Source organism: Microtus oregoni, unplaced genomic scaffold (assembly GCF_018167655.1).
Source record: "Microtus oregoni isolate MIOR12 unplaced genomic scaffold, Mior012 000014F_ref0000157, whole genome shotgun sequence".
Classification (NCBI taxonomy): domain Eukaryota; kingdom Metazoa; phylum Chordata; class Mammalia; order Rodentia; family Cricetidae; genus Microtus; species Microtus oregoni.
The window spans coordinates 15,073,839-15,088,353 of NW_024543073.1; the positions used below are offsets into that span (position 1 = coordinate 15,073,839).

At 44.2% G+C, this 14,515-nt stretch overlaps 1 protein-coding gene and 1 pseudogene across 1 annotated transcript in view; one reads left to right on the forward strand and one right to left on the reverse strand.

Moving 5' to 3' along the window:
• Nucleotides 1-14,248, forward strand: part of Ocln (occludin) — a 44,847-nt gene extending 30,599 nt beyond the window's left edge. The window contains exons 5-9 of the mRNA XM_041663780.1: nt 1,319-1,467; nt 5,919-6,134; nt 8,422-8,593; nt 12,532-12,573; nt 13,180-14,248. Of these exons, the coding sequence (XP_041519714.1) occupies nt 1,319-1,467; nt 5,919-6,134; nt 8,422-8,593; nt 12,532-12,573; nt 13,180-13,281 (681 nt within the window). The 3' untranslated portion in view covers nt 13,282-14,248. The remainder of the gene's footprint in view (nt 1-1,318; nt 1,468-5,918; nt 6,135-8,421; nt 8,594-12,531; nt 12,574-13,179) is intronic.
• LOC121455593 lies at nt 9,080-10,589 on the reverse strand (annotated as a pseudogene).
• Nucleotides 14,249-14,515: the final 267 nt, after the last annotated feature.

Genomic DNA, 14,515 nt, shown 5'->3' on the forward strand with positions numbered 1-14,515 from the left:
GCTCGGTAGCTCCTAAACAGGAGTTAGAGATAAGTGAGTGAGCCATTGGCGTGAGTAAGCGACTGCGTGGCACTGAATACGGAGATAGATGTGGGGGGGATAGAGGTTTGTACCTCACCCTGCAGCGCCCCAGGAGCTGGCTGTACTTGAACTAAGACTTGGAGCAAATCTTGAGGGATTCGCAGGCAAAGAAAGGGGGAAGGGCACTCAGGACTGGGGCTCTGATAAAGTTCATGCTGGAGGGGCAAGGGAAGGGAGTGGATCCTGGAGAAATGAAGCCAGGCTTTGAAGAAAAGGAAGCCTTTTATAGTTCTGATGAGGTCTCTAGAGTAAGGGCAGGCCCTTTACTTGGCAAAGCATTTGCTGGAGAGGGTGTTTTGTTCAGTTGTAAGAAATTCACTGGGAGCCAAGAATGGCTCCCACCAGGGCCTCCTGCGGTGGAATCTAAGTCCACTCCCTAGAAACCCACCTGCTGGCTTGGCTGTGGCCCTGAATTCCACTTTCAGAGGGAAATGATTCCATTCCTCTCTAACCCTGAGTAGGAAACAGTGAAGGAAGTCACTGAGTACTCCCACAGCAGAGGACACAAGATAGAAGGGGCCCTGTTGCAGAGATGCACTCTATAGAGATGTTGATAATAATTGCAAGGGCATAAAATAGCAGAATAATCCAAAAGCTCAATTGGATCTAAAGGATTTTTTTTTTTCTTTCTTCCCTCACCCTCCTCTCCCAAGTTGGGTTTCTTCTCTGTGTAGCCCTGGCTGTCCTGGAACTTGCTTTGTAGACCAGACTGGCCTTGAATTCACAGAGATCCACCTGCCTCTGCCTCCCCAGTTCTGAGATTAAAGGCATGTACATTCCCCCATTTCTTTTTTTTATTATTAGTAATGATGTAATGATTTTATTTTTTCAAATATCCTTTTGATTTTTTAATTGTTTTTATTGAGCTATATATTTTTCTCTACTCCCCTATCTTCCTCCCAACTACCCTTCTACCCTCTCCCATGATCCCCACACTCCCAGTTTACTCAGGAGATCTTGTCTTTTTCTACTTCCCATGTAGATTAGATCCATGTATGTCTCTCTTAGGGTTCTCTTTGTTGTCTAGGTTCTAGGTTCTCTGGGATTGTGAATTGTAGGCTAGTTTTTCTTTGCTTTATGTCTAAAAGCCACTTATGAGTGAGTTCATATGATATTTGTCTTTCTGGGTCTAGGTTACCTCACTCAATATGATGTTTTCTAGATCCATTTGCCTGTTCCCCCATTTCTTTAACCCTTTGATTATGAGTAAATGGTCTCTTGGGTTTTTTCCCCCTAGGTTAAAAATGTGTCTGCAGGCACACAAGACATGCCTCCACCGCCATCTGACTATGCAGAGAGAGTTGACAGTCCGATGGTGTACTCTTCCAATGGCAAAGTAGATGGCAGGCGGTCCTACCCAGAGTCTTTCTATAAGTCAACACCAATGTAAGTAGCACCTTAACTAGATAGCATTTGTCTAGAGAGGCGTATTGGATTGGTTAATTAAGGAACTGCCTTGGCCTGTTGATAGGGCAGAACTTAGGTAGACAGGGAAAACTAAATAGAATGCAGGGAGAAAGGAGGTGGAGTGAGGGAGAAGCCATGAAGCCCATTGAACTCAGATGGAACTTTAGCTGGTAAGAAGCATGAAGCCCATTGAACTCAGATGGAACTTTAGCTGGTAAGAAGCATGAAGCCCATTGAACTCAGATGGAACTTTAGCTGGTAAGCCATAGCCACGTGGCAATACACAGAATAGAAATGTGTTAAATTAAGATGTAAGAGTTAGCCATTAAGAAGCTAGAGCTAGCCGGGCGGTGGTGGCGCACGCCTTTAATCCCAGCACTCGGGAGGCAGAGGCAGGCGGATCTCTGTGAGTTTGAGACCAGCGTGGTCTACAAGAGCTAGTTCCAGGATAGGCTCCAAAACCACAGAGAAACCCTGTCTCGAAAAACCAAAAAAAAAAAAAAAAAAAAAAAAAAAAAAAGAAGCTAGAGCTAATGGGTTAAGCAGTGATTTAATTAATACAGTTTCTGTGTGATTATTTTGGGGCTAAGCAGCCGGGAACCAACGAGCTGCCCCCGCCCCTTACAACAAATTGGCACGACAACGTGGTGGACTAAAGCCATGTAAAATCTAGAAAAGCTTAAAAAGAAATCCTAGATGCATTATTTCAGGGCTGAGCAGTGGGAACAAGCGGCCTCCTCCAGCAGGCCTATTGCTTTGTGCCGTCCTTCTTTACACGGTTGTGAATCACAAGGCCGAGAAGCGACAGGGCCATTCTTTAAAAAGTACCTACTGGCACCAGGCAAGCGGGCCACAAGCCCTCCTTCCTCTTACAGTGATCTTTGCTAGAGGCTTGAGTGCTACTTGGAAATTCAGGATGAGGAGGATGAGACCCCCTTTCATCTGCCACGAGGAATAGGGTTCTGTGCTCTGCTCAGAATGAGTGTGGAAGTTAGCTGAGCAGAGGTGTGTGACGACTTGGTTTTCTCCCTTTGCCCAGGATTATTGGGTCTCATCGACAGGAAAGGTTGCCTGTCGATCGGCTCTATTCTCACACATGTCTGCTAAACTAGAAAACACGATTTGAAGCCCAGAATTTTGGTTATTCGTCTGTTTTTCAACATTTAAAACAAAATACCCAAGGCAGACTTACTTTGTAAACGTCATAGTTGGGGAGGTAAGGGCACTGGCACCTGCTTGGCTCTGGTGAGGACCTTGTGGTGCTGATAACAATTATGGGGCACAAGAGAGAGTCACAGGTTGAGATGGACCTCAGTCCTCTTGAAAGGAGACACTCTTTTTTTTTTAAAGATCTATTTATTGTGTATACAGTATTCTGCCTACATGCATGTCTGCACGCCAGAAGAAGGCACCAGATCTCATTACAGATGGTTGTGAGCCATCATGTGGTTGCTGGGAATTGAACTCAGGACCTTTAGACGAGCAGGCAGTGCTGTTAACCACCGAGCCATCTCTCCACCCGAAAGGGGACACTCTTAGTGACCTTAAAAGCCTCCCAGTGGGCTTCACTTCTTCAAGGTCCACAATGCAGCCCGACATCACCGTCTTAGGGACTGGTGTAACTAAACTCAGGGCGGATACGCTGGGACCCCATCCGAACCATAGGGGTTCCTTTATGCTTTACGTTGTTGGAATGGGGCTTGGGCATTCTCCAGCTCTGCCCTCTGCCACACACTCGGTTTGTCTTGTAAGCTTGGGCAGGCTCCACTCTTGCTGTTCTTGTCATCCCATGGCTGGTGTTTCCAAACTGCCGGGGTCTCTGCTGCAACTGGGCTGTACTTTTACCTCACCTACGCGCTCTTGCCTTCAGTCCTCCTCCTCTGACTGCTACCGAGGCTGTCTTCACCAGAGTTCTCCTCTGGCCTCTCACCTTGCCAATCCTTAACTGCTCCATGACCCCTTCATGCCTTTAAAACAAGTACCACCCAGGGGATGCTTACAGTACCAAATTTGGCTGCCAACATGAGGTACAACCTCGGCCTCCTCTGGAACACAGCTTCCCTGTGCTTTATGGAAACATTTCCCTGAAGATTTCACCTCAGTGATGCTGGTCTCTTCCTCTTTTCTTTTTTGTTTTGTTTTGTTTTGGTTTGGTTTTTTGAGACAGGGTTTCTCTGTAGCTTTGGAGCCTGTCCTGGAACTAGCTCTTATAGACCAGGCTGGCCTCGAACTCACAGAGATACACTTGCTTCTTCTGCCTCCCGAGTGCTGGGATTAAAGGTGTGCGCCACCACCGCCTGGAGCTGGTCTCTTCTTAATTACTGCTAATTTCTCAGTTTCAGCTGGCCAGCAATGATGATCCCAGTAAAACAAAGGTTTTACTTTAGTGCTTCTGGTCTCTTGCTAATCACTCCCGATTCTTCATCCCCAGCTGACCAGAACCCACAGATTCTTTACATAAATGACCTGAATCTTTGCTTTGCTTCCCTCTGAAACTTCACCAGCCAGGTCTGCTCTAAACATTCTTATCTTCAGAGCTCCAGTAGAACAGCTGACTGAGCTCTGAAATAAATGACTTTTCTAGGCCGAAGACACAATCCTACCCAATACAATATGGTCAGGTCTGTCATAGCAATATCCATTATCCTGTAACAACTTGTCCTAATTAGGCTTACTATTGCTGTGATGAAACACCATGACCGACGCAACTTGGGGAGGAAAGGGTTTATTTGGCTTACATTTCTATTCTACATCATTGTTTACCAATGAAGGAAGTCAGGACAGGACTCATGCAGGGCAGGAACCGGGAGGCAGGAGCTGATGCTGAGGCCCTCAAATAGGCCAACCATATTCAAAGGTTTTATTTGAAGCCTGGCATGGTGGTACATAACTGTAGTCCTAACCCTTGAGGAAGTGGAGGCAGGGGGATCAAGAGTTCAAGGTTATCCTCAGCAATATTGTGAATTTGAGGCCAGGGCTGCAGGATACCCTGTCACAAAAACAAACAAAGCCCCTCAAATCAAAGAGCAGCTGCCAAGCCTTGTTTTACCGCCTCAAAGCAACAGAGCATGTGCAGTAGCTGGTGGTGTGGGTAGCATGTCAGAGAGCTTGTCAGTCATTGACACTCATGGAAGCATAGCATTGACACAACACAGGCAGCTACATTGGCTGGATAGATTTTGACAGAAGAAATAAATACTGCCACCTGCGTTTTCCCAACTGCACACCCATCCCCCAGAGCTTTAGGGTCAGTAGAGCTTAAGTGTGGTTGGAATGCTAAGGCCCCAACAGTAGTGAGAACCAAGCGGCCCTAGAAACCGGTCAGCCTGGGAGATGGAATCTCAGCTTCTGGATTCTGTAGTTTGGAAGCAATTGAAAGGGAGAAAAGAAACAGCTTGATGGTTGTCTAGCATTCATGAGGCCCCAGGTTCAATCCTGAGCATCAGCCACAAAGGGAAAAAGGAAAAGTGTGTGTGTGTGGGGGGGGGGGGGGGGCGCAAAGCTTCAGACCTTTTAAATAGTGGATTTGAATAGCCAGGCTGATAACTTAGAAAGCCTAGCCCTTCCTTTGTTCATTTCTGTTCTTGCTGTTTACAGAGCAAAGTAAAACTGTTTCTGTTACTTTCTATTGCTGCATTGGGCTTTGTTTTCATGCTCGTGGCAGGAACATTACATGCAATTTAAAATCTGATGCAACGTGAAATAATTACATTAGAAACATAATGAGTGTTCTAGTAAACCTCCTGTTGATTCTATGTGGCTTTAAGATCAACACAGAGAGAGCTAAAAAGCATACTTAATAAACGCCTTCCTTTGAAAGGCGGGGGTGGGGGTTGGGGTGGGAGGGGTGGGGGGGGTTAGACAGGTCTCACTGTGTAGCCCATCCAGCACGGCCCAAAGAGTCTCCTGCTTCAACCTCTTGAATGCTGGGGTGACAGGCATTTGTCACTCAAAAACCAGGAAGCATCTTAGTTTAAATATTGTAGTTTTTCAAACTTTGATAATCTATACGCAGTATCATAAAATTAATGTTGCGAAGAGCCTATCTCCTTTGGATAAGCTGTATCTTTGTCCTCACACCGCATTCCAGGGACTGGAAGAACCTGTAGAAAAGAATTTTCCTAACAGCCTTTTGTAGAGTAAGTCTCTGGCACAGGCCAGATAAACACTTCTTGTTTGAACTTCCTAAAAGGAAGCATGAGATCCATTTTTCTTAGGCGTTTAAGCACGGACTCCCTCCCCCAATGAGAGCTTTAAAGCTACTTGTGTGTTAGAGGGTTCTGAATTAGTGCCAGACTGAATGCAGGAAGCCAGGCGTCTGTGCTCAGCGGATGAGCTCCTCGGATGGGTGCCCTTTCGGGTGCGCGCAGGGAGGTGGCAGAGTCAAAATGTACTCATTGGTCTCTGAGAGTGGCCCATGTTTCCACTAGGGTGCCTGAAGTGGCTCAGGAGCTTCCTCTGACCTCACCTGTGGATGACTTCAGGCAGCCTCGGTACAGCAGCAGCGGGAACCTAGAGACACCTTCGAAAAGGGCTCCCACAAAGGGACGAGCAGGAAAACCGAAGAGAACGGATCCAGACCACTATGAGACGGACTACACGACAGGCGGCGAGTCCTGCGACGAACTGGAGGAAGACTGGGTCAGGTAGGGCCTTTCTCCTCTCCTAGAGCCTCCTAAGCGTTCTGGTTATCATTATGGCCGACCACCCAGGTTTAGGGTTGTTGCCTTTGAAACTGGGGTCATGTTGCCGTCTTATTTTTTGCCCCCAAGACCTGGGGTTGCGTTTTTCTTTGATGCCCTTTTATAAAACAGAAGCGGAAGGGTCTATTTGACTGTAAACCATATTTCTCTCATACGTACGTCTCCCTGAACTGACTCTTCTACCAGTAGACACTCAAGGAAGCCTTTCAAAGAAATAAAACTTGGGTTTAGGGAAATTGTCTTGGACTGATTATAAAATTTCCAAGTCACACAGGCTTTCCTTCAAGTTACACTTTCATGGTGAGTCCCTGAGTTTCTTTTAAAGTTTAATCCAAAGAACTCTTGTGACAGTTTCGTAAGCAGTTAAGGAAACAGTTTAGTGTTGCGCCAAATATATTGTGTTAGTCTACCATCACCAAACATACAGGTGTGATATATACTATGTAGCCTTTTCCTGTTAGGTGTCTGACACTAGAACAGACGTCGATTTTTTTTTTTCTTGAGACAGGGTTTCCTGTGTAGCCTTGAGTGTCCTAGAACTTAATCTGTAGACCAGGCTGGCCCGAACTCAGATATCCACCTGCCTCTGCTGCCCGAGTGCTGGAATTAAAGGCGTGCACCACCACTGCCCCGCTCAACAGAAATTTTTGCACTATGAATGGTGGTTCATAAACCTTGCTTCTCAAGGTGTTAAGAGCATAGATAGCTTGACATCCTTTACTTTTGATTCTCATACTTTGCATTCTGTGCTCACAGAATCTTTTTGACTGATTTATTTATCTATCTATGAAGTATTTATTGGTCTAACTTGTATAATGGAGCATCTAACTAAAAACTCTGAGAAATCCCAAGTTTCTGATTCCTTTTAACTAAAAGATAAAATTTTTCTGTCTGTCAAATGAAGACATTTTACTGACTGTTAGAGCTAAAGTTTAAGTACCATATTCCTTGAAGCTTCATCTTCCTGTGAAATAATTCCAAGTTTTTTCCCGGTGGATGTTTCGATGTGTCAGCTTCCTATACAAGGAATAGCTAGCACATTCAGAGATGCAGAATCCGTTTTAGAGATTTATGCTTATTACATTTTCTTTATCTGGGTTGGACACTGTGTGTATGTGCATGTGTGCGTGTGTGCATGTGTGTGCATATGTGTATTTGTGCGCATGTGTGTGTGTAGGTCAGAGGACAATTTGAGGGAGTCACAGTCACTCACTTGTACCCACAGAGCCATCTTTCTGGCTCCAGAATTCCAGCATTAATTCATCATATTTTCCTGACTTGCAAGATTATTTATGCAATGAACATGTTTTCATAGTTTTTTTTTTTTCTGTTTGGTTTTGTTTTTTTAGCGCTGGAGATTGAACCTAGGATGTTACACACACTTTAGTGCTGAGCTACGCCTCCAGCCTCTGTGTGTACATTTTTAATGCATACTTTTCTAATGACAGAACAAGATAAGCTGTTTCCACTTGGGAAAAATACGACCAAAAATAAACAAATAAGCTGGGCTGAAGAAGGTAGGTGGTGGCAGGAAAGAGCCACTGCCAGCCAGCTCTTCTGCAGTGCTCGAGCATTTGTGTTAAGACTTTAAACCTACGTGTTCTATTACCCTGTATCATCCTTAGTGAGAATTAGTGCATTCTTATTGACCAGGAACCTTAAATTTTATGACTTTTGCCTTTATTTGTAAAGACATGAGGAGTGTTTATTTAAAGTGAATGATTATATAAAAAGTATGATTATTCTTTTTGTGTGATAGTGGAGTTTGAACTCAGAACCTTGTGCATGGCGCAGGCAAATGGTCTGCTACTGAGCTGTATCTTCAGGTCTGAAGTCATTCCAGATGGTTTATCCAGAACATTTAGCAAGGGAGCACAGCCCTGTGACCAAATGATGTTCTCCTTTGCAGGAGGACATCTCCTTGACAACCACTTAGCCACTTCAGACTAGGTGCCTGTGCAGCTGATGGGGGTGACAGGTGCTATCGGCCGCGCACCCGTACAGTCTCTGAATAGTTCTTCATAGAATTTAATTGCATCCCCACTCTGTCTCCTTGGACACGACAGAAAACAAGAGAACATGCTTCCGTACTCCTTACCAGTCAGTGTGTTGCCTTTGAGGGAAGCCACCAGCTTTTTCTTTAGCCCTGAACCATCTCTCCAGACCCAACCACCCGCTTTTTGTGTGTGCAAAGGGTGCTCATGTAACCGTGTCCTCCTCTGCTTCTCAGGGAATATCCACCCATCACTTCAGATCAACAAAGACAGCTCTACAAGAGAGACTTTGACTCAGGGCTCCAGGAGTACAAGAGTCTACAAGCTGAGCTCGACGAGGTCAACAAGGAGCTCTCTCGTCTAGACAGAGAGCTGGATGACTACAGAGAAGAAAGCGAGGAGTACATGGTAAAGACCACGCCTCATTTGTTTTGTCTGTCCTTTTGGTTTTGTTTTTACAGGCAGGGTCTCACGTACCTCAGGCTCCCCTTGCACTCACTGTGTAGCTGAGGGCAACGTTGAGTCTTCCCTTCCCAAGACTGGGATTTCAGACATGTGCCCCGCCTTGCCTAGCTTCAGAACACACACACATGCACATACAATAAATAAATTGATTAAAAAGTTACAAAGCAACAATCTAGACACATAAATGTATTCCTTTCTATTTTTCTATTTTGTAAGCTGTTTTATTGTATGCTACAGCCAGTGTATATAAAATAACTAAACCTTGTGAAACAAATCCATGAAGATTCAGAGAGGTCGATGTTAAGGATTGACAAGTACAGACTGTATTATGGCACTCGTTAGAGAAGCTTCTGTACAGACTTCAGATCTAGTTCTCTTGAATATCTACTGGTCCATGAAAAGTGGCTTAAGAAATTTCAAGATAGCTGACTACAAAAAGGAGCAGACTTTCTGGGGTCTGAAGTGATTTGTACTAGAAGACATTCTGGTCAGCAGAGGGTCATGTTGAGCATTCTGCAGACAGAACTGTTTCAAGTCTGCAGCTGCCTGGGAAACCTTGATGCGGTTGAGCCCGGCCTCCAGCCAGAGCTGCTAAACCACCTTCTTCATGGCGGCAATGCTAGAGGAACCCGATGTGGCGCTCGGGACAGCGGTGCCAACCCCTTTCTATTTAAAAAAAAAAAAAACCTGGCAATATTAATTTTTTTCTATTTATAAATACAATTCATTTTTATTGTAAAATCCTCAATTCAAAATTGGCCCTATAAAAATATATCTCTTACAAGGGACTTTTAATCCCAGGACTTGGGGGGGAAGGGCAGACTCTCTGTGGGTTTAGCCCTTCTAGTCTGCATACTGAGCATACTGAGTTCTATGCTAGCCAGAGCTATATTTCTACCACATACTCCAGAAAAGCCTTGTTTCCAAGAGAATGCCAGGAGTGCAGGTAGGCAGACACAGTCCAAACAGTTAAGAGCACTGGCTTGTCTTCCAGAGAACTGAGGTTCAATCTTCAGTACCCAGGGTACTGATGCCCTCTTCTGGCCTACTTAATGACCAGGCATAAGTGATGTGTGCAAACGTAACCTGCAGGCAAAGCACCTGTATGCAAAAAATTTAAATTAAAATTAAGCTGGGTGTGGTAATGTACACCTTTAATCCCGTCGCTGAGGAGGCAGAGGCCAGCGGATCTCTGTGGTCTACAAAGTGAGTTCAAGTACAGCCAAGGCTGTTACACAGAGAAACCCTGTCTTGAACTCCCCACCCCTCCAAAAAAAGAATAAAAGAGAAAGACAAGAAAGCCTCATTAAGCAGACACTGGAAGCATTCACCAAACAGTGACTGGGGAAATTCCTGAAGGCAGCCAGCTGGAGTTCCTGAGAGACTCCCAGGGCAGAGGTACTGTCCTCTTGTCAGGCTCCAGCAGAAGAACAAATAACAGCAGGGAGGTAACTTTGTCACACTAGGCCTTGCAGGCACCCAGCAGAGACATTGGGAAGCCTCTTTAAAGCTGTTGTTCCTAACTGAGCTTTCTCTGCTTGGGTGAGGCTCCCAAACTGAACTTTAGCTTCTGGGAGCCCCAGGCAGACACACTGTTACACCTGGGCTAAACAATAGTCGTCTCTGTTGGAATGGTTCACTCTTTAGCTCTTCTCAAGGACACATTCTTGTTGCTCTTGGGCTGTTTTGCTGTTCGCTTCCCTCACGGTCACACAGTCTGAGGCTGGCGAGTCCATTCCCTGATAAGGGGTTTTGGAGGACATGGCACAAACACGCTTGGTCTGAAGGGAACGGGCAGCCCTGCTTCCAGAGCCAGCTTCTCACCGAGCTCAAGCTGTGTGTGACAGTTACCAATATAATGCCCATTGTAGTGGCCCAGATTGTTCTGATTTGACCATGGGGATGTCTTTGGTTGCTCCCTATGTCTCTTTACCGTCATCCTTTGGGTTCTCATCTTTATGAGATGTGTAGCTCAGGTGAGCTTGAACTCTTCTTGCTTAGTACCCTATTAAAGGCATGTGTCCTCACACCTGGCTTTTCTTTAAAGATTTATTTGTTTATTATGATACAGTGTTCTGTCTGCATGCATGCCTGAAGGCCAGAAGAGGGCAGCAGTTCTCATTACAGATGGTTGTTGTAATAAGGGCGGCGGGGCCGCTTCCCCAGCACCCCAGACGCCCGCTCAGCTAGCTTATGCCCCGAAATAACAACACACAAACTGTATTCATTTAATCACTGCTTGGCCCTTTAGCCCTAGCCCTTACTGGCTAATTCTCACATCCCGATCAACCCATCTCTAATAATCTGTGAGAACCGGTCTTACCGGGAAGATTCTAGCCTAGTCCATCCTGGGTCGGAGCTTCATGCCGGGAGCGGGGCATGGCGTCTCTCTCAGGCGTCTGCTCCTGAGAGGAAAGCTGTCAAGACTGAGCTCACTTCCTCTTCCTCCCAGCGTCCTGTTCTGCCTACTCCTCCCACCTATCCTCTAACCAATAAAATGGGCCAGGGCAGTTCCTTTATTAGCCAATGACCTTCCTCCATCAGATGGTTGTGAGCCACCATGTGGCTGGGAATTGAATTCAGGACCTCTAGAAGAGCAGTTAGTGCTCTTAACCTCTTAGCCATCTCTCCAGCCTCCTGGTCTTTTCTTTTGCAGATAGATAATGTGCTAGGCAAGCTCCCTGCTGGCTAGCACTGTTTCTTTCCTACTCCTTTACACAGAAATGGTTTGTGGTTATTGTTTTGTATCAATAAGAAATGTCTCCTTTTATTGACACGGGATCTGGTTCTGTAGCATAGGCTGACCTTGAACCCTGTATCCTCTTGCCTCCTACCTACTGGGATTTCAAGTTTGTGCCATCAAGTTTGACTTCTTAAAACGTTTATGCATAAAAGTAGCTATACAATTTTCAATTTTATGATTCTGTCATAATTTAGTGAAGGGTGTATAAGGCTTTGAAAATGTGTGTTCCTATGTAGTGACTATAAATGCCAGACTATGAAACTGTTTTTCTAGAGAGCATGAATTTAAAACATTTCAATTGTCTGTCAGGATTTTACTGAGAACACTTCCACAGTAGTGTGCTGGGGGCCATTTGACTGTCTTGAGCTTTAGTAATTAAACCTCTGCCATCACCCCGTATGCTGCTCGGGTCTTTGTTCTCATTGAGTTCTTCTTACAGTTCTCAGTTGTGATGATCTGCTCTCGGTTTTGAACTGTGTGCTGCTACTGTACCTTGATTTATATGTTGTCTTATAGCTTTTATCTGATATTTTGGTAAGCCTTTCTAAATTTATCCAACATTTATAAATCAGTTACTGTATATTTGATTATTTTGAAATGCTAAGATTAGAAAGATAAAATCTTCTGTCCCTCTCGACAGAGAATTAAAATTCTCCTCAGGAAAGTGCCATCTGAATGCTGTAGACAGCATGGCTGACACTGTGTTCACATTCTGTGTACAAAGGACTGTCTGAGTAAATGCTCAGAGTGGGAATCCAGGCAGCCCATGGCCTAGACAGTTTAGGGGAGGTTTCACTGAGCTGTGATTGTTAAGAATCGTGTAAAGTGAGTGTGTGGGTTTTGCTTGCCCTTTTAGATACTTGGAAGGCCCACATTTTCAACAACTGAGCCGTCTCTTCGGTTCCAAAGAATGCTATTCTTTTTCTGTTTGTTTGGGTTTTTTTTTAGACAGAATTTCTCTTTGTAACAGCCCTGACTGTCCTAGAACTCACTCTGTAGACCAGGCTGGCCTCGAAATCATAGAGATCTGCCTGCCTCTGCCTTCTGAGTGCTGAAATTAAAGACGTGCACCACCACCGCTAGGCAAGAATGCTAGAGAAAATGCTTAAATAAACATTGTCTTTTTTCTCATTCATAGGCTGCTGCTGATGAATATAACAGACTAAAGGAAGTTAAAGTAGTAAGTATCTAATTTTAAGATTCTTTTTTATTTAATGTTTATTATAATGACTGCACCATTCATGTGTATGTACACTGTTTATAGACAAAGTCCCTGCCATTTACATATAAGCATTATAACTGAGAAGTTGGAACATTAATTTTATTTGTTTGTAGCTACAGCTTATACTGATTTTCTAAAAACTTTTTTGTTTTTGTTTTTCGAGACAGGGTTTCTCTGTGGTTTTGGAGCCTGTCCTGGAACTAGCTCTTGTAGACCAGGCTGGTCTCGAACTCACAGAGATCCGCCTGCCTCTACCTCCCGAGTGCTGGTATTAAAGGCATGCGCCATCACCAGCGGCGTCTAAAAACTTTTTTGAGACAAGGTTTCATTGGGTATCTGACTGGCCTGGAATTCAACTTTATAAACCAGGCTGGCCTTGAACTCACAGAGATCCACCTGCCTCTGCCTCCCGAGTGCTGGGATTAAAGACGTGCACCACCACTGCCCAGCCTGCCTACCTATTTTATTGTTAACAATTATTTGGTTCTGGAGTGAGTTGATATTCCCAGTGGAGACCTATTATTCAGATTTTTGCATTCATGCGATTTATTTTCTCCCTTCTAGTCTGCAGATTTTAAAAGTAAGAGGAATTACTGCAAGCAGCTGAAGAGCAAATTATCGCACATCAAGAGGATGGTTGGGGACTATGACAGACGGAAAACTTAGGCAGGTGCCTGCTGCTGGGGAGATGCGGCGCATCTGTCCGCCGGATGGCTATACAGTTCTCTTCGGAGGCAAAGTGACTTTGGACTCTAATCTGGGAAGTTAAAACTTCGTGTTCATTACCAAGTTTCCGTAGCATTAATACCATCAGTTTCATATCGTCAGTATTGAAACATTTTATAAATGGCTTTTGATAATCCACTGGGCCGAACACTCCAATTAGGAATTTCACACTTTACACATTGATTCTTGTATTAAGAATGAAATGTTGTTCAAGGTTGTAAATTCAAAGACAGGTGCTGGTGTGGACTGTGTTGTGAACTTTCACACACGCCAGACAATGATGTCTTAATACCCAAGTGTGTTCCTCCAGGTGGAGGCCATCTCCTTAATCATCTCAGCAGCCATCCAGGTGGCTTATTTATAATCACTTTTCAGGTGAGGAAGTTGGGTCCCTGCCGGGACGTCTCCACAGCGAGACTGCTTGCTTCCCAGAGGCAGTGTTGGCTAAGTCTGTTTTATGACTCAACAGCATTTCCCCGCCTTTTGTAATTCCCTACTGTGTACAGTACATTCTGTGGGTCACCTTCCCTACTGTGTTTTTCTTGTATTGACTTTAACATAAATGATTACGCATTATTTCACCTTCACATTTTTCCTGATTTCTAAGATCATGTAACATTAACAAATGTGTGAAATTTAAAAATTGTAAATATATTATTTACTTTTGAAAGATCATTTTATTTTTTTTTGAAAGATCATTTTAAAAGGGTTAGAGTTTTGTGTATTTTTAAAATGCTCTTTATACTTGATAGTGTACATGTTTATTTTATTTTTTTTGTAACCCACTAGATCTTTTCACTGTATCAGAGTATCCAATTACATTTACAATTATGGCTTGAATTGTATTTCACAGGAACGTTCAGGTTTTGTACATATTTTGTAAGGTATTAAAGCTGGTGTTCTGTAATGTGCTTGTTTGATGTCATTTGCGCTGTGGTGGTCAGCTGTGCAGAACTAGACTCAGGCGTTTCAGTTGTGTGAGCTGTCTTGGGTTCTGTGCCAGCTAGTGATTCCTAGTCCTTGGGCAGTGAAAAACAAATCTGGATATGGAATAATGTTCATACAACAGCAGTGTCTCAAAATCCATGATGTTCTTTAAAAAATCAGATTCTTGTTAGTAGCATAAAATTAGTTGATAATACTGCATACACCAAATTGATTGTGTACATCGAAC